The 23953-nt window shown below is 39.5% G+C and overlaps 2 protein-coding genes across 3 annotated transcripts in view; both read right to left on the reverse strand.

Moving 5' to 3' along the window:
* Positions 1-89: 89 nt before the first annotated feature.
* Positions 90-12911, reverse strand: lonrf1l (LON peptidase N-terminal domain and ring finger 1, like). Its single transcript, XM_034687847.1, has 12 exons — positions 12134-12911; positions 9496-9614; positions 7899-8021; positions 5494-5691; positions 5165-5378; positions 4805-4910; positions 4573-4687; positions 4347-4468; positions 4091-4249; positions 3745-3907; positions 3389-3541; positions 90-1840 (listed from the first exon to the last, which is right to left on the reverse strand). The coding sequence occupies exons 1-12, from the start codon at positions 12735-12737 to the stop codon at positions 1682-1684; spliced, it is 2235 nt and encodes a 744-aa protein (XP_034543738.1). The 5' UTR covers positions 12738-12911; the 3' UTR covers positions 90-1681.
* Positions 12912-19478: 6567 nt separating this feature from the next.
* Positions 19479-23953, reverse strand: part of dlc1 (DLC1 Rho GTPase activating protein) — a 98363-nt gene continuing 93888 nt past the window's right edge. The window contains exons 16-19 of one of the 2 annotated variants that reach the window (XM_034688360.1): positions 22852-23067; positions 21587-21804; positions 21326-21499; positions 19479-21231 (exon numbers count right to left, since the gene is read on the reverse strand). In XM_034688360.1, the coding sequence (XP_034544251.1) occupies positions 21132-21231; positions 21326-21499; positions 21587-21804; positions 22852-23067 (708 nt within the window). In that variant the 3' untranslated portion in view covers positions 19479-21131. The remainder of the gene's footprint in view (positions 21232-21325; positions 21500-21586; positions 21805-22851; positions 23068-23953) is intronic. The other variant, XM_034688361.1, reaches the window with a different exon arrangement.

Consider the following 23953-nt stretch of genomic DNA (forward strand, 5'->3'; position numbering starts at 1 on the left):
TAGTGATGGTGTTACTAATTTTAGCGATTGTGTTCTAGGGTTAAATGTCATGTAATAACTTAGTAAAACAGTGAAACCAGAGGCAGATGTGAAAAAGAAGTGCATTTATTATTCAAATTGATAACTTAAAACATTTGAGCAAAAAAGCAAGATCTGTCCAAAAAGCCTTTTTACAGATGATTTACATAAAACAATCTTAACTCCATTTTCCTTTTTTTCAAAGAATGTACTATACACATTGTGAACAAATGGTGCTTCAAACTAAGAGAAAAAATACATTGAAACATACTTCATACTATGGCAAAAAAGGAATGGTAGCCAAGCCAACGCATTGTGGTCTTAGAATCTCAATGCAAAATGGTATAAGGCAGATGCAGTCTCCACTTAAGCACTGCAGGTACCGTCCTCTCTCCTCCAAGCAGACAGCAGCTTCCACTGAAGAATAACACTAACCCATTGGCTCAATATGCTGTTTGTCTTGTTTTGATTTGTCACAATATTGCAAGACCCCCTTAGAATTATTATATAAACACATTTTCTAAAATGTACGAATATAATTTTACTAACAACTTAATTTAATTTAAGTTAATTGAATGGGGAGCTGAATCTTTCGGTTCAGAGGAGAGACACACAATACAACAGAACCACTCCATTTTTTTTAACACCTCTTAGTAAATTCTTCACACTCTGGCAGGATCGCCACAGGGCCATAACAAATAAAAAAAGTCTGGAAGCATGTGAATCCGAAGGTTAATGGTGAGAGGAAGAAAAGTGCCTGTAAAGCATAGAATCAGACTGTGGAGAACCTGAGCTCTCCTTTCATCTGATGCTAGGAGGGATTCAAAGACAAGAGAGGCAAAAATGATGGAAAGAAGCAACAATGGTCTCATTCTTTCAGAAGGAAGGTTCTTTACCACTACTCAGAGGCAGCGATGGAAGTTGTGTGTGGTTAGTATGTAGGAAAAGTCATGAAAAAACTAAACCGGTTGGAAGAGAATCTACTAATACTTTGATTTGTGTTTGAAACACACACAATACACTTCAGTTGCACTTGTTTTGTTTATCTTAGCAGTTTCTTTAAATTATGTCTGGCTATCACTCTTGGGACTTTCAGCATTTAGGATTTAGTTCCAAAGAATTGCCTCAGCCCCTCCTCTTCATCTTACAGGCAGGAAGGAGTCGATACTCTCTCCTGCTCGGCTCCAAAAGTACTATAAATAAGGTACACTCAAAGGTGATTGTTACATATTCCCCACTCTGTCCTCTTCAAAAGATCCTCTCATTTCAACAGGGTCATTCAGGGAACATTATGTCATTATGAAAACGTACTGCATTATGAACATGAGCAGATGTAAATAAGTGCTGTCAGACTTTCTTATTGTTTTTAAATAAACGTTGACAGTCTTACACAATGTGTGTCAGTGGAAGTATCCCTGAGGTGGTTTGGCCACATCTCTGGTTTGGCTGATCCACAGTTCAAGGATGTATCAGCTTTGCTCTGATTTGGTGTGAGCATAACACAAATAACCCGTTAAATGAGGACTCTTGTAGTAAAACAAAACAGAAGTCAAAGGATTAGATGATATACAAAACAAAACAGGTTGTTGAGATGCTGACTGAGTGTGAGTTCAATGTTATGTCAAAGTCCAAAGGATGTTGTTGGTGATGAAAGGAGGAAGCTCTAGTTGCTGGGGATGCTCTGCAGATATGTTAGGATGTGCTGGATCTTCACCAAGCGTTCTTTGAGGCTACTCATGGAGAGGACAGAGAGCTGGTACCGCGGGTCAATCGGCAGAACAGCCAAGAGCCACCAGCAGCAGGCTGGACCATTAGGAGTCGCCTGTGGAAAAGAAGAAGAGTATTTAATCTTTGCTGTGACCACAATTCCTTTCCCACCATTTTCTGCAGTTATCACAGGCCTGCAGCAGCTTCAGATTTAAAGTTTCTGCTATGCACGTCAAACTCAAACACCGTAACATGAGTATTGTTTTTAGAGGCACTTGAGTAACATTTATACTCTGCAACCGTGGAATGAGTTCAAACATAAAAACAACCTTCTACAGTAATCAGCTAAAGCGGCCCATGTCTGCGTCAAGGCTGACAAAAAAAAAAAAACACTTTCTCTGAAAGGCTGAGCCAGTTCCAAAATGTGCTGAACACAACAAGGATTTGAGGTGATTTATCTTGCCTTGGTATGTTCTACATTTTGCTCTAGCAATTGACAAAAAGTACTACTGCTTCCTGGAAAAACCAAGCAGACATCAGCAAAAATCCTTTCCCTGCTTTGCTGTTTTAGTGTGTCACCACGTGGTTTTGTTGGGCATTCTCTTCGTAAAACTCTTGTGACGCAATAGAGCTGTCGGGATTAGATATGAAGCCCTCATAAAGCTCTTTAGCCTATATTGTCAATAGGCTCTGCCCTGTGGTTGTCCTTACAGTGTAGCTGTAATCCCACTGAGCAGCACTGAGCACAGACAACCAGTGTTTGGGTCTTGAGACTTCAGGGTCAGGTGAATTAACCATGCTGTGAGTTTCCCTGAAAGTCAAGTGTGTCATGAGATGGTCTAATTTGGGACTAAGACTCCACAGAAGTGCTCTGTTAGATGAAGTCATAAAAATTCATAGAGCATTCAGTGTTTGGAGGAAAATTACAGCTTGTGAAGAACTTGGCTGACAAGGTTTTGATATTACAAATAGAAATTAAACACAAGGATGAACACAATTTGTTCTCTGATGTTCCTTTGCTTATCTGCATATTTTGTGATATTAAAGTCATGGTGACCAAATTAAGACGAAGTTTCACAAACTTAGTCTGGTCTGTGTGGACTGCCCCACTGACTGCTAGGCTTTGATTTCTAAGAGTATTTCCAAGATTGTTTTACGAGCTGTGAAAAACGATACTAAATCACTTTCACTACAAACAATGTTTCTGTTCAGGCAAACTAACACCAAAATAGAAGCCCTATAAAACACAAGGTTTAACTTTCCATATTAATTAATCATATTCAGTGTCACGCTTTGAATCGCATACACATATTCACAATTTAAAAAGATTTTATTTAGGGAGGCAGCACTAGCCATTTAATTAGATCTGCCAAATATAACAGCAAATGTTGTCCTTTATAAAAAAGTAAGTGCAAAGGAATCTCTGCAGACAGCAGAACACACAGATTCCTATTGGTTTAACACATTTAGCCTTGAGCAGCATGAAAACACTGCCTCACATTCTGGCTCTGGCCCAAGCATCCATACTCCCGCTCATTTGTCCTACTTTTGACGTGTAATAAAATATGATGTTTACCTTTTAGTCCAAACATTGACTATTGTGGTCAGGAGAAGTGAAAGAAAAGCTCTGCAGGTAGAAGAAGACACTGTGCGGGATGTTTACCTGGATGTCAGCTTCTCGTTCAGGCATTGGTCCAAAGTGCTGCAGGATCTGGTTGTGGAAGCGGATCTTGAGGTTTTGGAACCAGACGCGGGCCTGCTCATACACTTCATCATGCAGCTCTTGGAGACTCTCCAGCTCATCACTGTCCGCCACCTATAATACAAAAAAAATAATGAACTTGTCTGTCATTCTTGGATGTTTTGCACTTTAAATGGAAACACTCCTTTAAAAGAAAAGTATTACTCAGTAAATGCATACCCTTCCCAAAATCACTTGTATGATTATATTGATTCTTGTAAGATTATAAAAGCAGAAGGAACTGCAATCACCTAAGTGTTAGTCATTGTGGTTCTTACCCTTGTATCCTCTAAGTGCTCAATATCAGCCGTACTGTAACCATCCTTCATTCCTCTGGACAGGACTCGAAAGCGTTTTCCTCCGATGGTGTCCACCACTGACCGTCCATCAGGGAGAAAATGAACACTCCTGATGGTCAGCATGCAGCCATAATCTACAAACCTGCATGGTAGGAAACAACAGTTTATACTGAGCTCAGCTAAGTGTTGGCAGTTCATCCAAATAACCCCTTGTGAAATCTTAAAACTGCAAAAGAATTAAAGTGAACAATGGTATCAAAATGTCACTAAGAAAATTCAAAAAATGTCCTAAAAAGTAGATTAATCCACATTGCTGTGTGCTCACCCTTTCTGGGGATCGTTTATGCACATTCCAAACTGCCGCGTGCCAGTTTCCATGCAGCGGCGAATCATGAGGCGGTAACGTGGCTCAAAGACATGCAAAGGGCAAGGCACGGTGGGGTAAGCCATGGTACACACAAAGATAGGCACATTTTTCGTGAGACTGCAAAGAGGGTGAAAAACGAGAAACGTATTAGACTCTATAAACCTTCAGTAAATCCAACATTAGAATCCACCAGGCCAATAAGATAAATTCTTACTCTGAGAGCTCTCTTGCCTCCTCTAGATGAGTTTTAGTCCTCTCTGAGTACTCCTGACTCAAATACTGTTTGATCAGTGTGTCCAAGACGGTTGTCACATTGTACTTCCTGCATGCTAGATACTGGAGAGAGAAGAATACAGGTTATACAATGAACATAAGCATGATGCTAGACATTCCACAAAGCTGAGATCCACAGCTGATACATGCACTAAGTGGTCTCTCACCTCTTTTAAGCTCTCTTTGCAGAGGGGACACTGGGGTGTGTGGTCCAAACAGCGCTCCAGACAGTTTTTACAGAACGTATGGCCACATGGTGTTGTTACAGGCTCATAAAACAACCTGCATCAATCAAAGAAGTGCAAAGTATTAGTGTTTTATCTGGATGTTCAAGGGTTAAAAGGGTACAGAAATTGCTGATATGAAAACTTAATGGTGAATATGTGGATGCAACTCTACCTCATGCAGAGAGAGCACTCTAAGTCATTAGAATCCAGCAGGCCTGGAGGAACCCTTCTAAAGATTTTAGCTTTGGCAGCTTGCTGTTTGGAGCCTTTCACCACACCTTGGGTTAACAAAAGAGAATAAAACATTTTAGAAATTATTTCCTAAACATCCATGTCAAAAATATCTACATTTAAGAAATAGCAATCCACTAAACATGACCTATCCAAAAATTCAGTGGAATGTCAGCCACTTCATTTCAAGTTCCATTATTACTATTAGCCTTAAGTTCATGTTATTGGTTGGACACCCAAAGTAAATGCATGTAATGCACTGGAAGAACAAAAGGCAATATGATTAGGATTGATCAATTACCTTGTTTTTTATGTTTGCTACTTCCACTGTCCACCAAACAGGGTTCTGTGTCTGACACTGACAGCTTCCTCTTCAGCAGGCTCCCCTTATCCTGGTCTCCCAGTTGAGGAGCAGAACAGACTCTCTTCAGGCCCTCTTCACCACAACCAGAGCCGTGTACTCTTAGCGAATGAGCTCTGCCAAGACTGGGCCGCTCCAGACTTTCCCAGCGTTTCTGTAAAATAATGGGACAACAAAGATGATGAGGGTCCTTGATAAATAGGTGGCAACAAAAGCAATTAATTAACCGAGTATTATTATTATTGTATCACAGCTTTATGTTCAAGTACCTCCTGGTTATTCGGATGATGGTGTGCGGAGGAGGCTCGAGCCTGGTGTTGGGGTTGTCTTTGGACTGGGCTTGGTGTTTGATTTTGGGCGTCTGCCACAAGGGTTTTGCAGCGCAAACGAGGCGATGTGTTTTGTGTCGTTTCCCTCAGGCCAACTTTAACGTTCTCATCATCAGGGGCGAGCAGGTCACACAGGATCTGTAAGAAAACAGTCTGTTTATCATCTGAAGGCAAATAACACAAGTCGGAGGAAAAAAATGTCTTCTACTTCAAAAGTAACATCCATATGGGAGTGGTCAATTGGTGCAAACAAGAATAGTGGCTTCTATGTTTGTCTTTTGATTCTTCAAGCATCAAAGCAGGTGAAAATTTTTACTGCTCGTGGTGTTTTGAGTTTGATACTTATTTTTTGATATTACGACATACATTAAAGGGCAATTAAAACACAGTGGAGTAAAATGAAAATCCTGTTTTTTGAAAGCAGAGAAATTCAGGCTCTTAAGTCCCCTCGGCACAAAAGGATCACTGACAAAAGATTCAACCACACAGCAGTGTACATCCAATTCCATAACCAGGAACAAGAACAAACCCTAATAACTAAGGTGGCATTTTCAGGTCAGACGAAAAAGCAAACTTTGCTCAAGTTCAAGCTTTGTGCTATTTACCAAGCACATACAGTATCAGCCTGAACTCAGTTTGAACTCAATGTTTGGTTCTTCTTAGTAGCAAAGGCCAGATCACTAATCTTCCTTCCGCCAAGTTTGAGAGTGAACCTTGCTCTCTGACCTACAGATAAGTCCAAACACTCTTCACTTTTCCTGTATATATTTTCATTATGGATCAGAGTTTGGCTTATATAAACTCTGTAAAAGTAATAAGGTCACAGGTAGTTAACCAGGAAGTGTTGAACATAACTTTTGTAGAGTTTTTAGTTTTTGTATTCATACTCTTCAGTGTGTCCATATGTTTATCATTATTTGATGCATTGTCAGCTTCAATTCCATTAATTTGAGGCTTACATTAGATGTGTATTGGGGAGGCCTTTGAGACCGCAGGTATGACTAGAGGATACACAAACTTGATGTGACAGTGTATTGATGCATGCTGTCTGGCCCCCACACTGTTGCAGATTGATGTTTAGCCTTGCAGTGACACTTTAAGGATCCGAAAGATAAGAATTCTGACACAATATCAATACAAGCAGCTACCCCTACCCACAGCTCCCATCAATTTCACACGTATACCAAGTGAAAACTGGAGGTGACTAATACGATTATGTATGCTTCCTTATACAATCATGACTCAGCAAAGATGGCACGAAGATCAAGAGGCATTATCAACTGAAAGTAAGTTGAGAAGTTTCATCACACGGTGGCAATTAGCTGTTCAGTTCTTTTGAAATTTGGAGCAGCGCCGCAAACATGAGTCATCTATGTGTGGCTTATGTAATAACAAAACTGTGTTTCGTCTATTATGTGATACTAATGTCATTAAAGGTCACAAGATCTGACCTGCCAACAAGTTATGCAATTCCATGAGTGAAGATCTGAACAGAAATAACTGAAGGTCTGTATCGCTCAAAAAGCGGTTAGTCAAAAATTCAATTAACTGTCATGTGTGTTTCTATTTACTTTGTGCTCTGACATGTGTACAACATTAATGGTTGTACTGTGTGAACCAGTAATTCCACGACAGATCAATGTAGTAGCAGTAGTTAATCATCCGTAAAAACAACACCCATCTGATTTCATCCAAAACCATTGCAACTGTGGGAACCATCCTGCAAATGTGATCCTTTTTATTACCTATAAAAAGTGACTTAGATAAATAATGATGATCCAGATAGTATGATGACTTCAATTAATTTCTTAGAGTGCTTAATGAAAACAATGCATGATATAAATGCTGTTGGAAACACAGCAATACATTAGGAGCCGTCATCAGGATGCTTACAAAACTCAGCGATCGGTCTTTGTTCCTAGTAAAGTTTTTATGTACTCATGAAGCCTTGGTGCTATTTCAGGGTCCATTCTATGAATAGAGGAAGGGTCCATTCACTCAGTGTATCATATTAGCAGATGCTTGTTATAACACTATAATAAGCAGCTTCCTGCAAAACAGATCAACACAGGGAAGCTTTCCGCCCATGGGTGGTAAGTCAAAGACGTGGCACACTCATGCACCTTTGCTCCTTAAAGTAATGGTACACACTTGACTTTAATGGAAAACCACATAGAGCATTTGTGACAACTGCAGGCTTTCTCACACTATAATCCCAAACACTCATAGATAACACTTTTCCAACACTGTGTGACCTCATTTCAGCTAAGTGCTAGACGGGATGACAACCAAGTCTGTTCTTCCCACACACAGGCAGCAGATTAATCATAACTACTTTCTCTCACCTTTTCCACTTGTCTTTTTGCACTCGGGAAGTCCTCGTCCACAGCCAGGCACTGGAGGAAGGCTTGTAGGGACTCATCCACTTGGCCCATTTCATGCAGCACCATAGCTTTCCTGAACACGGCCTGAAAGGGAAAGAAAGATCAGTTATAAATCTGTGTTTGCGTGCACTGGGTATGCTTTATACAAATTAAACAGTGTCAGCACATCACTGCTCCATCTCTAAGACTAACACATGTTTCCTGTGGCTGGTTACTCTAATTAAACAAACAAAGAAAAGAAGCCTTGAGGATAGTTTGGGTCTGCATGTTATTTCTTTGAATGATTCTGAATATGTCAATGGATTTTATAAAATAACCTGTTACATGATACATGATTACTGATTATTACAATAAGTCCAAAACGCAAGCATGAGCATATCAGCCCAAATCTCGCCTCCCTCCACTGGCTCCCTGTCCATTTTAGAATTAATTTTAAGACTGTAATGTTTGTTTTTAAGTCACTAAGTCACTCTCTGACCCTAATACACATCTACGCTCCCTCCAGAGCACTGAGGTCTGCTGATCAGATGCGTCTCGTCGTGCCAAAAAGCAGACAAAAGACGAGGAGTGACCAAGCTTTTTCAGTGGTAGCTCCTAAACAGTGAAATGAGCCACCCACCCAAGTCAAAATGACCCCCACCCTGGATACTTTTAAACTTTTAAAACAAATTTTTACTCCTTGGCTTTTAATACAGCATGAGAGTTTGGGTTGGTCTCTGTTTGTCTTTTCATTTACTGTATTTTAAATTTTACTATTATGTATTACTGTTTGTATTTGTTGAGCAGCACTTTGGTAACCTTGTTGTTTTTAAAATGTGCTATATAAATAAATTGGATTGGATTGGATGATATATTTCAAGACACAAATTAAGATTGTCGATGGCTTCCACCCAGACATGAGGACCCTGATGTAATCGTGTTTTAATGGCTTTGACCTTAATCACGCTCTCTTGTGATCTAGAAAAACTTCTTTAGTCACTCTTTAATAACTCGTCTACCTGATGTGAAGGCTTTTTATCTGTAACTAAAAATATCATGAGGTTAATAATGTGCTTTGTAAACATGCATTCAGGCCAACAGGACAAAGAAATGATTCTTAGATTATGAGTGACCTGCAAAGGCATGCATCCTCTTTGACCCTTTAAGTATTTTTGTATAGGATTAAGCGTGATTGAACAGGTTTCTGTATCAATGGCGTCTGTATACTGCCCTACATTAACTTGTTACTATAATCCAATGACGGGACACATTTAGTGCGCCCTGTCTGTGGCTTTGGATGCTGCATTCTTAAAATAAACCTTTTCTTGGAAACCCTCAGCTGACTGATATACCTTAGTGAATCTATGCCAGCCTCGAGTGAGTAAAGGTGGCAGGGCGAGCATGTGAACACAACCTGGCATGACTATCCTACTTTCTTCAACAGCATATTGGGCAAACAGTGTATGTTCTTTCTTGGTAAAACCACACCACATGATTCAGGGGGAAAAGATTCGCCATAGCAAAATTAAGTTTCAGTGTCATGGGATAAAAATCACTGCAGAATAAGTGATTGACCTACTTCAGCATAACAACTGGACTCGGGACAAAATTCTGTGTCCTCCAAAGCCAAGCGGTATTGCTTGAGAGCCGTGTATGCCTCAGCTCGAGACAATTGGGCTATTGCTGTCATCTCTGAATCTGAAAGAAGAAGAAAAAACACATCAATCTTATGTCAGAAAAATCACGCATTTCTTTAACGGAGGAAGCACATTTTTTTAAATATACATTAACCCCGTACAACGAAGCACAAGTAACACAACACTTTAAGTACTGACTCAATCACAGCTTCATATCTTCCCTTCCTTGCATAGGTGGGCAGTGTAGACCTCCAATAATCCATTATTTCCTGCAAGTCATGAGTTACATAAAGCCATTACAAGAACGGATTGTTTATTAACTGTGTCACTGAATTTTCTGGAAGCGATGCCAAAGAAAATGTAGTTGCATAACAGTGAAATATTCTTTTTTTTTCTATACTCCTGTTAAAAGGTGAGAGCTTGCATGAAGAGGGACAAAGAGCTGCATAAAAACTGCTTCAACTAAAGAACTTAATCAGCTCCGAGGAACAGATGAAGTATTTGGAATGACTTCTGACAGCAACATGGGCAGTATAAGATAACTGACATTGTGGATGTGGTTAAAATCACGAATGAGTTTATCAAATTATCCTAATAAATCTATTTATTTAAAGCAATTCTCAACATTTTGAGGCATTATGTCATGCTGCTGCCTTTGCTGACTAATGAATGTGTTCCTGAAGTTTCCCTCTTTGCCTAGGATGTGGTTTGCCGATGTGTGGCACACCATAAATCAAAGTGATTTGTCGCTCCATTTGAGACATATGGGTTGAAAATCATTTTTCTGCTTTGTGACAAATGCAAATTTGAGCAGGACCACATGTGGTCTGTCTAGACATCAGAAACAAGCAATCCTGAATATCTAGTGGTTTCTGTTGTCTGCAGTATGGAGGACAGTATTGTCAAAAATGGGGATCAGACTGCAGGATACCCTGAGTGACATCTTCGATACAATGTCACAAAAAAGTCTTGTCGAAATATGCCACACCATTTATTACAGTGTGCTATTCAGCCTTCATATTTAATCTGCCTTTCTTGCTTTGGAGATAGTTTGGCAGATTTTAACCTGACCCGAACAGCCCTCAGTGAATGGGTCAGGTAAATAAGGGGGAACATGGGACATGACATCCAGCAAAGGTTCAGGGGGTGTTCAGTCACAGGTGAACTGCAGTTGAATGGTTTGATTTGTCTTTCAGAGATATTCAATTTAGGTACATGGTTGGCAGGACATCCACATTTGCAAGGGGTATTATCTTTTCATAGCCTGAAAAGGACAGTCTGTCCTTTCTCCAGCATTTTAAGAAGCAAAAGAATAAATTAAAGAAGATGAATCATTATTAACATGGATGAAAATCCAGCTCTTCAGTGAACTTTAATGTTTCCATGGTTCTTGGAATATAGAACATGTTCTCTAAATGTCCTGCAGGCAGTGCGGAGGTCGGTGCAGATTCACCAAGGTTATGTGTGTTATATCATTTGACCTAAATACCATGGTAGATTCCATAAGCTCCCATAAAGCAGGTTGAAGTTCACGTCTGGTGACGCTCTTCCAGAATACAAGGTATCTGATATCAGTTTGTGTAACTCTAAACTGCTGCATGTGGTGACACCCAATCAATAATTTAAGACAACAATAAATGATGGAAGTTTGTGATCCCTTCCTTTAACAATGAAATAATACAAATAATGAAAGAAAGTATCAGACCCTGATATTCCAATACCAAATCACCATTAAAGTGTGTAAATTTATAAATGGAGATGCAGGAATATGACTAGGCTGTGATAATCAGAAGGATTGCTCCCTTTCATCCAGGATCTGTGCTATGGAAATACTGGCAGGTAGCTTTTGATGCTTTGCTCAAAGACATATTGAACCATTGATTTTCCACAGAGAAAGGATCAAACATATTCCCATCATTTATATTAACAATCACGTAACATCATTCCTCAGTGTTTCCTGTTAACTTCAAATCATGTAACACACCCTATTATTTATGGGTTGCATAACATTAACTTTGGTTATAAAAGCTCCTCTTCCTGACCACCTGCTTGCCCCTTTGTCCTCCACATGTACTATTTCCCGGCTCATTCATTCCCCTTTTTTAAATGTATGAAACCTGCTTGCTTGTAACATCCGTAACAATTACAAAATGCATGCCCTCCCCCTTGATATGTTACAAAACCTGCCCCAATATGTGTCATGACCTGCCTTATGCAACTTGCACCGCGCGCGCATGCGCAACTTCTGAAATTTCGTAAGCGGCGCATACCATGATGCGTGTCAGCCAATAGCAGGAGAGTGACACAAGTACCACACATGGGAGGAAAGGTTACGCTTTTTCAAAATGTTGGTCAGTAGAACTCAGTTTTTGTCTCTCGGGCATCCACTGACAATAAACATAACATTCAAAAGATACACGATGTACCATTCATCACAACGCCTAGGTTAATATTCAATAATTACCGCTTATGTATCGCATATTACTCTGGTCTGCACTGCGAGTGCGCAGCAGACACGGTACAAGGAAACATCCCCCTCCTCTCCAGACGTGCATGTAAGGCTATGTTAGCAATACTCACCATGCTGAATGATACCCGTGGCTAGAGACACGGCTTCTTGGTATCGCTTTTTTCTGCACAGCATATCCACTTCACATATCGTTTTCGACCTGCCCAGCTCGTCAGGAAACCATTTCTCTAAAAGTCCGCACAGAACCACATTCGCCTTCTCCTCTCCCCGCACGGTCTCCTTGCACAGCTTACATTTTGAGAGCAGTCGTCGTTGCAAACACCTTTTACAGTACGAATGTCCACATGCTATTGTCACAGGTTCACCTAGAAAGCTATGACAGTTTGGACAGTCAAATGTCTCGTCTCTAGAACTGTCCCCTAGGTCCTGACTCCGACCAGACAGTGAGTTGGACCCGGACGATTTTCTCTGAAAGTTGCGGAGAACACAGTCAACGAAAGTGCTCAGTTGTTCTGGTCGGACTGGGCCATATTGCATAGCCACTGTAAACCAGTCAATGGCCTCTTTGAGGCAGTTTTCCGATGCTAGTGCGTTAGCCTTCTGCAGGATAAGTTGATAATGGTCCTCCTCTGACGAGACGTTGTCCGGGTCAGCGCCGATGAAGAAGGCGCTCCTCTCCTCCGGTGCCTCCACTACTTGCGGTTTTAGCGACATTGTGGCGTCCCAAAAGACTACACTAATTAGTTATGTGGATTTAGGCTTTCTTCTGTTTACGTGTCTATGCATTTCTATAGCTGCCTCGGTCATTGACAGTATAGTGAACCGACTTAGTCTTACAGACACCCAATTGTTACATAAAAAACACGATCACGTGAACAACAAAGTCCTGCTGTGATTGGTCAGGGCGTCTGGGTTACAAAACCTGCGTTCGAAAGTTTCATAACTACGGAGGAGACGTAGTGAAGTTGACTAACTGTGTCATGTAACAACGCGTCCGATTATTCAATTTCTCTTATAAAAGCAGACAATTGATGTCGCTCTGAAGCAATGTTAGACACTAGATGTAAACATAAAGCATAATCAGATATGATAAACTCGTCTTGATTAAGACAGTAAACACAATCCATTGACTTGTGCCCTTAAGCCCTCCTCCCTGTTTTCACTTGGCTTTTTGTTTTGTGTTATGTAGTGCATTTTTTTTTTAACTTGCTGAATAGAAAGCTGAATAAATAATGAAGGCCTGTCATTATAGTAAAGAATTAGGGTGCTTCTTGCTCCTTTAACCTATGCACTAGGCCTATTTTCCCGCATATATCAATCAATCAGACTTTATTTATAAAGCGCTTTTCATACAATGACATTGTAACACAAAGTCCTGTACATAACTGTAAAATAGAATAAATTGAGAAAAAGATCCCACCTCCAGCCCCGACCCCAAACCCACCCCATAATCATAAGGTTAAGAGCACAATATGCAACAATAGTAATAAAAACAATAAAAATTAAATAAATAAATAAAATAAAAAAGAAGTTGCTGAACAAACTGAGGAAACGCTCTCATGATATCTTAATGAGGAAACACTGGAGGTAAAATAAGATGTTAAAACTCAAAACAGGAAATTAAAATCACCAAAGTAAAATACATTTCTAAGATAATAAAAGACTAAAATATTAAACCATTAAAAGAACTTAAGATGCTAGACTTAAAATAAATAAGTACATACATAAATAAAGTAGAATAAAAGTGACTAAATTGGAAATAGATAATAAATAAACAAATAAATAGAACTATTAAGAATACAAATAAAACTCAGTTAAAAGCGAGACTAAAAAGGTAGGTCTTGAGTTTGCCTTTAAAAATATTTATGCTCTGGGCAGCCTATGAACATAGGTCCACCTGATCCCACTTTAAAAATCTGCACAGCCTATCTCTTATATTTCAATATAAATTGTTTGAGAGCAATAGATATCTGAAAAGTGTCATGACTTATGAAACAGCTACCATGATATCCTCCCAACAGGACAGCATGTCCTCTTGACACCATTTAGTCACAGCTCTGGTGTCAAGAGCAAGAAACACATGATATGATATGCAGGATTTTTATTTTTTAATAAATATGAAAAAATGCATGGCAAATTATAACAATTCAAAACAGTACTTGTATGGCATGCTGGTAAACCCAAAGAGGGAGGGTAGAAATGAATCAAGCTGCAAAAACAACAACAAAGATGTTTTCTTGATTCATAATGCCATACAAAGATATGTCTACTGATGATGAGCCTTATATATAACTGAACTGAGTCAGTGGGAGGAAAGTTGTTTTGTAAGATCTACCACTTTGCCTGTTCGTGATCATGGTGATGTTGTATTTGCATTTTGGAATTGTTCTCCACATATGAAATGCTACTGTGTTGTTTTTTATGATTCTGTAAGTTGAAATCATGTTACCTTCGTGGTATGATGTCCAAGTTAATAGGCCACTGTTAACTCAAAGACAACATTAAAAATAGCTACCCCTGTTTATACTGAATTTTGAAAAAGTAGGTAAACAATATGTTGCATAAAGATTTAATTTGCTTGAAAAACAACAACAGCAACCATTTATTTTTTAACCTGCCCTCACATTGGGTACTTTTTATATGTTTGCAATCATTTGCACACAGTATTCCTTATTGTCAAAGTCTCTAGTAAATGTCTGTAAATTATATACATGTATGTCATTGCTTAAAATGTGTGTTTGCATTTGCACAGGGGAAAAAATATTATATAGCAAAATGCAAATACCTGAAGTAGATAGATACGAGGGTATGTGAAAATGGGTCAGGATTTAAATTTAGAAATAGGCCTCCATTTTAAAAGTGTGGTGTGTATTTAACATCTTCTCAAAATTGAGCTAAGGTTGTTTCAGGTCAAACAGGGTGTGAAGATGAGACTGCGTTTCATAAAATGGAGTGATACCGCCCTCTAGAGGTCAAAGTGTTCTATTGTACCAGTACATAACAGGTAGACAGTTTTTACATTAAAATAATTAAACTAGTGAAAAAGTTAATGTTTATGGTTAGAATATAGTAACACATTTATCCAAACCAAACATAAAAAAAACACCTTTTGACATACTTAGCCAAAAGGAGGAAAAAATGAAACAAAGTGGCCCCATAAGTCTTGTGTGTGACGGCAGCACATACAGAAGATGCGCAAAATGGAAATTCTTGTGATGACATTATCTTCATAACCCATTGGTGTGTAGGAAAAAATGACTTAACTGCTAATCATCTCAAGCTCTTGTTATTAAGCCCCTGTGAGAAGTTATGTGCTGGTACGGACACTGACTGAAGATACTGATGTTTCTTTGTGACATACAAGATTATCAGAATCAGCTTTGGTGGTCAAGAATGTGTGCATGTACAAGGAACGTCACTCTAGTAAGTGCAATTAAGATCTTCAACAACAAAATTAACTATTGCTATATTAGTTCTTATGTCCAAAAGCACTTGCAGAGTGTTGACGTGAGTTGTAGGGATCATTTGCACACAGCTGATACAGCTTCTTTGCTTTTGCAGGGGCAATAGAAAAGGGCACCTGCTGTATGCCATGGGGCACCTGCACATGGTAAGTTGTTGTTCCCAAAGATCTGCCTCCAGCAGGATTTTAAAGACCATTTGTAAGCTCAGTTTTCTGTCTCTCCTTTGCATTCTGTTTTCATGAGGTTTTTGCGTAGTAGGCTGTGTTCCATCCTATCATAAATTATTGGTGGGCAATTGGTTTATTTACCATAGTGAGGCAGAAGTTATAAGGGGTCCTCCTCCGGTAAATTTTGAGCATCTCACACTTGATTCCCCACATCTGTATGACTTTAATTTGAAAGTTTGTGGTGAAAGTATAAGTATGTTAAAGGCAAACGCAAATGATAAACACAGAAATATATAAAGCAGATTATTTTAATTTAACTCACACATACTCTAAAGTGCAAAACTTGACTTACAAACCTTACATAACAATCAAACATAACACGATGAAATGACCAATAAGGCACTTAATCACATTTTATCCATTTGAAGGATGCCTGTGAGAACCCTTTAATATGATTTATCCTCTAGAAGGGCATCCAGAGGTTACATTGTCATGTATTAGCCACTAGAAAGGCAGCTACAAGAGGCTTATTTTTCATGTGTTTCCACTTTAAAGGCACCACTTAGGACATTTCATAATTATGTATCTACAGGGGCGTCCAAGAGGGCACTTAAGCAGTGGTTTTTTTTTCAGACATGAGGACGCCAGGCCTTGAGTGCACCACTGATTTGATTGTTAAAATACAGCAGGGTGAGATATCTTTGTTGAAGTCACCTCTCAGTCATGTACAGGACAAAATCAGTGCAGAGACAAAAAGTACTGCTTTGCCCACAGGAGGCAGCGAAATAAACACAAACCAAGGCGCTTAAATACAGTTAATGAATATTCTTATTTTTACTTTAGCTGAAGAAAAAACACTGTATTTTTTCACTTTTGATTACATATCACAGTGATAAAACAAAGTAATTAAATAAAGATAAAACATTGCACAATTTGAAGCTGAGCTCATTTAAGGTTTGCAATACTCTGATGACTTTGTTTTATTGCTCATGTTTTCTCATGTATTGCATTGTGGCTTGGTTTGACTGTCTCACCATGCCCAGTAAAATTAGGCTGGCCAAGCTTGACCAAGCAGTAGATAGGGTGATCAGGGTGCAGCATGCCCAGCTGCATGATACTCACAGAAAGTGTGCAAGGTTGAATTCCTTTCCTCTGGCCATCGTTTCAGAATGCCAGAGATTTGCTGTGACTTTTATGTGAAGTTTTTGTGTAATTGGATTCTATTGCTTCACAGGGTTTTAAGATTGTATCTTTTTTTGAAGTGTGTGCTTTGATTATTAATGGCTCAATTTATTTAATTGATTGATTGACTTATTATCACTTCATTTGACTCATTACATTTTTTACTGTGCTGCTTTCTAACTGCTTCAGTGTCTGGTTCAGTGCAGTAGGAGTATATCTTTATCTTCTCTTGAATGGTGGAAGTTTTAAATATGTTGTGTTCCTATGTGTTTTCTGTGTTTTTTGCAGCTGCAAATCAAAATTCCTTTGGGATAATAATAATCAACTCAAACCCTCTCTTAAACAAATCCCAAAATGCAACACTGTTCTCTCTCTCTCTCTCTCTCTCTCTCTCTCTCTCTCTCTCTCTCTCTCTCTCTCTCTCTCTCTCTCTCTCTTCTTCAAGATGAATATGTTATTTTTCATTTTGTTTGTGGCTGAGTAGATTATATCAACTCCATCTGTTTGAAGGAGGAGTAGACATAAAGACCTGAGGCAGGAGAGGAGTCATAACTTAATCTTGAACCAAATAGCCACTAGAGGGCACTGTATACCTATAAACCACTTTCCATTCATTGTTACTTGTACACTTCAGTGACCCCTTGCGTTTGGTTTGAGACATAGCAATAAGGCAAGGGCTGACTTTGTTCCCAAGGGCAGAGGAAGATGGTGGTAGTTCACTCAACAACTGAAATCATTCAGAAAAACATAAACCTAAAACAAAACAGAATTTTTGCAAATTGAGAAGTTGAATTTTCTGTTCTTATGAATTTCCAGGTTCACATAAAATGCTTATGCTTAATGTTTCTGTACTGAAAATGAGAAGTGACCACCTCGTTCCCCTTCTTGGTGATTTTGATCACAAAGTCAGAACAGTGTGTATAAAATGTATATTTACAGCCACACTTTATTTCCGCCTCATTGGACATTAACTTTATTTCCATCATTTCTCACTAAAAGGTCTTTCTATTTTTTCGAGTCACAACTCTCCTTCCAGCTGTTGGAATTTACTGGAATATTGAGCTGGATGAGGGATGATGTGAGGTCAACTGTAGAACTGTTGTGACTAAATTCTCTGTCCTCCTTTGGCATGTTGTCTCTAAAAACACAGTGTTATCGTGATGACATACCGTTCCTGTTGCCACAACAATAACACAAGTTATTCATCATCAGAGCATTCCAGTCCACATATGTGTCCCAGAGATCCTGTCAGACATTTGGCATGCTTGATTTCTTGTGACCAAACACAACCACTCACTGTCTATCAATGTGATGCAGACAGGTTAGCACTAGTGGTGTTCTCTCCTTAAAGAAAAGACCTGTAAAGACCAATGGGACAGCATGACTTCATGGCTTTTAGTAGCCCTGCAGTTGGCTGAAGCCTCCTGTCATAGTCCTCTGGAGTCTTTTCATCCTTTGTTTCAATAAGTGGTGGTTGGATCCTCTTGTGGTTGAACAAAATTTAGAATTACAGTTAAAATCACACCTGCTGTGGATCCACAAATAACCTCCTAACTATTTGTTGCATAATGAGAGCAGTGTTTTTTATAAATCCTTCTGCACATACATTAAAACATGCAGTCACACGTTCAAGTTCATTTATCAATGTGGGAAACGTTCTGCTCCTGATTCTCAAACAGCGCAGCAGGAATGCAGCCCTGGTGCTGACTCTCGCCCTGCCTTATCTAACCCTGCATAATCTCCCAGAGGTGTTTGGGTTCTTAACTAAAACAAGTACATATGTACAGTGCAAAAACATACCAGGACTTACACACAGAAGAAAACAAATAGAAAGAAAGGGAGAGAATTTGCCAGTAGAGGTTTATATTATTCAAACAGGAGAAGATAAATCCTTTGAGTGTACATTACAAAGGCGAGAACATGCATTAATCTGCGGTTACGTGTGAGTGTGTATGAAGCTCTGGTTTGTCTCTTGTTCCCGTGTTGCATTCATGTGTTCACGGTCCACCAGAAAAGAAATGAGAGTATGCATAGTCTTGGCTGTAGGATCTCACTGTCAAGTTATCACTTGTTTCTGCTGTCACAATGTACGCGTGTGGAAAGTACCCGTCCTTGAGTTTTGTAAACACAAATTTTATAGATGATAATAATTATAGTGTTTGAATAAGAGCAGAGCGTGAACTAAATACTCAAAGCATGTGACAACTTTGTACAGTTTGGCTAATTCTTGTTTTGTCAAGTAATTAAGGGGTCACATTAGCCCCCGCTTTGACCCTTGGACCCCCTTTTTTCCGCGTGACTGCCCACGTTTTCGCAGAGTCTACCAGGTCCAGACCGGGCCAGCTGTGGTACAACGGCCCCTATTGTTTCCTGCTATATGAAACTGTTATGTAAGAAACAAAGAGTGAGATCACCATCTACAGGGCCAGTTGATACCCCACTGCACACAGCACAACCCTCTACACTACAGTCATGGACTTGCTGCTGTGGAGTAAAAGCAGAGGGTGGGTGTATGTGGCGTTCAGGGACAGTGAGGGTTAAACGTGGAGTTGTTGTTGATCTTCAGGGTATAATGTTTAAGTGAGATTATGAGGGAGTGGAATTATTTTCTGGTGTGTTGACGTATTATTACATAACACTCAGGACAGGGTTTGTTTTATTTTAATACATTTAATAGTGCACTTTGATTAACCTGTACAGAAATAATATTAATAAAAAAGATAAAACATTTGTCCATTTCTGTAACACGAGGCTGAACATTTACAATAAAATAACATAAAATGGTATGATACAAAACAACAGATATCTGAGGTATAAATATATTGGTTTAAATTAACTGTCACTGTCATGCGTTATTATTTGGCAGAAACACAGTTAAAGGTACAGACATTTATGATAATGAACAATGGCTTAGTGTTTTAATCATACAGCTCCACATGACAAACATTATGCGAGTCCTCAGATTGAAGCATGAGTGTTATGAACGAAGGTCAACTTTTGTTATGAGGACCTGAATCTTATTATACTTCTTTTGAAAACACTGATATGACAGCACAGAGAAAGAAGCTTACACAAAGATAGTTATTTTTTCCTTCTTTTGAAATTACACAAACATTCAGTCTGCTCTCTCCTTTACAGTAAAACCTGTAAAATCTCCACCTTTATAAAAGGACCATTGTTTCTCTGCTTACTTCTTATCTTCTTTAGGACTTGTCAGAGGGTTGTTTTTGTGCATTTTTTTTTTCTGTTTTTGTGTACATCAAATTCAGTGTGATATCAATACTCTTAAATGTATGCATACAAGTGATACCTGGCCTACAACAACAAGAAAAAGGAATTGACTGTGCTCTTTTTTAATACTAACTTGTTTTATTCTGATGAGGTAAACCTTAAAATGGTAAAGCTACCTCTTTCTTTTCCAAATTTGGTCCTTTCTTATCTGTTCGTCTTTAATTTCCTTAGTTTATTTATTTGCCTCTAACACAGCTTTTACAAGTTAAAGGTTTACAATGAAATGGCTTCTTTTTGTACAATAATAGTAACCAATTTTACCCAGATCTCCTCTAGAGATCAAACAGCTGTTTTTATTCCTCTCTGCTTTTTGGTGAGCCAGCCACCCATTCTCTTCTGTTCTACCTTCCTCCACTACAACCTTCTACACCATCACCCCCCTTTTATCTCACTATATCCTGTCTATTGTTTGCATTCAGTCAACACATTCACATCTTTCTGTATCAATAGATTCATCAATCAGCTGACCACAATATTAACTAATCTAATATTCCTCATTTGATTTACTGTAACAGAAAAAAAAACAGAGGTAACACAATACGGACACAAAACCTTACTGTGAACAGAATACTGTATGTACACATTATGCTGCCACTGGAAACCAGTGTGAGGAATATATCTATTAACTGTTTGTTGCTTTGACCCACATACACGCACACACACACTCACTCGTTGAATCCTCCGTTGCTTCTCAGAAGCAATAGCACCCTTTTGGATAAACCTTTGGCCCAGATAAATGTTTGTGTGAAGTGAAGCAGCACACTCAGAGCCCCAACAGAGCAGATTTTTAAACAGTAACATCAGTCTGTTGTGGCAAAGTCAGAACAAAAAAAAGAAAAGTCCTTCAATCCAGGCTCCAGGGTTTGTCCTTTATGTGTGAGAATAAAGAGGCTTGGACTCCATCTACATCTCTACATGAACGGAATAAATGTGTCATTCTAAGTCCTCTGTGAGATCCAAACCATGGTCAAATAGTCCGCTGTATGAAGACGCTGTTGGCCAAATTATTTTTCCATGGACACAGTGAAAGAATCACGTATCCTTGACACCTCTGAAGCACACAAGTGTCCATACAGTTTGTTGTACCACTCTGGGAAACGACCCCTGAGAAAAACAAAACAACAAAAACATGTTAGCTCATTGTAACATCACCAAATAAACCACTAATGACCACAAAAGTTTGCTCTTTGCTCCTCACCTGCAGTCGATCCTGGAAATATGTGTAAGTCTGGATTTGTTGGATCCACAGGGCTCGATGTAGTAGCGTGAAGTGAGGACATTTGCACGGACACCAACGACTGGTGCACCTTCATGGTCGACGGATGCACACACCAGTGCACATGCTCCTTTTGGCAGGTCTGTTGCCCATGTTCTGATGAAGAGAATATGAAGAGAGGATTAAATAACATTCAAAAAAAGAGGAGGGAGACAGACAAAGAAGGAAAGTAGGGCTGTCTACCTGAGCACCAGGTGGTCTCTGGTTGGATGTGGGGCCATGGTGTTCCTGACATACTGGTAGACCTCCGTCCTCTCATCCAGGGTCTCCACCACCCTGCTCTCGAGCAGGTCCTCATCCCAGTGACCCTGCTCCCGCAGCACCCTGGTCAGGACCTCTTCTGGACTTGCAGGCAAATCCACGGTCACCTTCCACAGACGCAGAGGAAAGCCATCATGAACCTGGAGAATCAAGGGAAAAATCAAATCACTTAAGACAAAATTTACTCTTAAATATAGTTTAATTTTGCACATTAGATCTCTGTTTTGATTGCTAAGCAGAGGGATGAGGAGAGAGAAAGTGGGAATGACGTGTAGCGAGCAGCTGGTCTGGATGGGAACACGAGTTGTTGTAGTTTATAGTCCGAGCTCTAACACAGAGAAAGGACACCCAAACTGACATACTGTCCTTAATGGGACCAAAACAAGATGTTAGGTCTGGAAAGTAGACCTAAGCGATAATATACTTTATTATTTCCCTCTCTTGACATCAAAGTGGGCAGCAATCATATAAGAACCTCAAGCGTCTTATGCAAGTGTTCCACATGGCGATTCAATCATATTAGTCATATTTACAGAAATTAGAAATCCAGCTTTAATTCACAACAGCAAGTCTGTGTTTCTGAACCTCCCGGTGCCCTTCAGCCAAGTCAGCTGCACCGTCTGTTCTGCCATCAGATGATAAAGAACACACTCTCTGCGCCTTGTGACTCCCAAACATGAGGAAAGATAACCTCACACAGAGAGCTCTTTGCACACTAGACTCCGGAAATGTAGGCCTAGGATAATGGTGAAAGTTGTGTATGTATATGTGTGTGTGTGTGTGTGTGTGTCTATGTCAGGCTTATGTCATTCTGGGAGAGAGTCCAGTACTGGGATGGGAACAAGAAGGCAAGGGCCAGGCCGGTTTCACACGGACGCGTTTCTATACAGGAAGACCTAACTGCTGGTTTTCCATGAGTTATTTAGAGGAGCGGAGGAGGGTTTGAGACACAGCTGGCTAAAAGGACAGTGTGCTTTATAAATTGTGGTTTGTTTACACGCTGAAGGACGGATTGCTGATCTGTTTTTCCACTAATTAATTTTTCCTGATTATCTTTTCTTTCATCATGTGGCAGATTTATCGATTTAATCATCCTCCGCCACAAACAAACACACAGAAAGACGCTTTTAGGACTGATCAGACAAGATGTTGAAAAAATGATATATCGATAAAAATCATCTTCTTACCTTACGACAGGAAAGCTCGGCGTGCTCCGGTGTAGAGCAGCTGTCGTATCCTTTAAACTTGTCCTTGGCTTCTTTAAGGAGAGCGTCCAGGCTGTCTCGTAGGTACGCTCTGTAACCTCCCTGCCCGGCATTGTCACCTGCCAACTCCTCAAAGCGACGCGGCAGCAGCGCCTGCTCCACGTATGAGTTCCTGCAGCGATTCATCTCCTCTGGAATCTGTGACAACGGCAAAAGGGAAGGGTCAGTTTTCATCTTTTGATTTAGGGTAGGGTATTTGGATTTTGTATGGTTTTGTTTCATTGTCTAATTAAAACTTATTAACATTTACAGAGAAACATGAAGGAGTGACACATCAGTGACATTTAAGTCTGTTTTTTACAACTTACATAAGTAAGAATGCACAACATTTAAAAACTGGAAATACACCACACCCTATTATCAACTCTCTCTTTCCCCGCTCATTATAACTCCCCCTGTCTCTTTCTACCTGCCATCACACAGGTTAACTGAAGAACTAACATCATTACAGTCTAAGAAAAGTGTTTTCATTAGATAATAAAAGGCTCCCTGTAATTTACTGTCAGTTATTTCATGACTCAACTTCACTTTATGGTCTTCCACAAGCTAATTATGAGAAACTAATTTGAGAGTTAATCGAGTTTCCATGTTGTGTGATGTGTCCATGAGAGGAAGCCAGGAAGCTCTCCCACAATCTAATAAAACTTTGAACAGTAATGACCCACAGTGGGCAGCTTATTAGCTTTCAATGGACGAGGGCAGATTTGGGGGGAATGAATTGGATTAGTAATAGTTTAGTTTGCCTATCATTTCCTGTTTGTCCGGTCAAGTGCTCTCAGTGTGGACACAAATGAGGTGGATTTATGGGTTTTTGAAGGACTTTGTTGCTTTTTTTTTTGGTCTTCACAGACAGATAAAAAGAGAAGCCAAACTCTGCACAACAGGATGATAGGTGGCACCTTTTCTTTATGTCAACACAACAATGTTTGAGCAGGTGGCGGCAAGAATTGGATTAACGTGTTATGTAACAGGGATGACTTTGTTTACAGGACAAACTCATGGAAACAAGGGGTTTGACAGCGAC

This window comes from Notolabrus celidotus, chromosome 7 (genome assembly GCF_009762535.1).
Source record: "Notolabrus celidotus isolate fNotCel1 chromosome 7, fNotCel1.pri, whole genome shotgun sequence".
NCBI classification, from domain to species: Eukaryota; Metazoa; Chordata; class Actinopteri; order Labriformes; family Labridae; genus Notolabrus; species Notolabrus celidotus.

Bases quoted from the DNA above. Each gene is read 5' to 3' on its own strand.
- lonrf1l (XM_034687847.1), bottom strand. From the start codon at position 12,737: ATGTCGCTAAAACCGCAAGTAGTGGAGGCACCGGAGGAGAGGAGCGCC. The intron at 8,022-9,495 runs GTAGGTCAATCA...TTTCCCTTTCAG, and splicing joins AGTCCAGTTGTTATGCTGAA to GCCGTGTTCAGGAAAGCTAT. The intron at 3,908-4,090 runs GTGAGCACACAG...CCTACCATGCAG, and splicing joins ATAAACGATCCCCAGAAAGG to GTTTGTAGATTATGGCTGCA.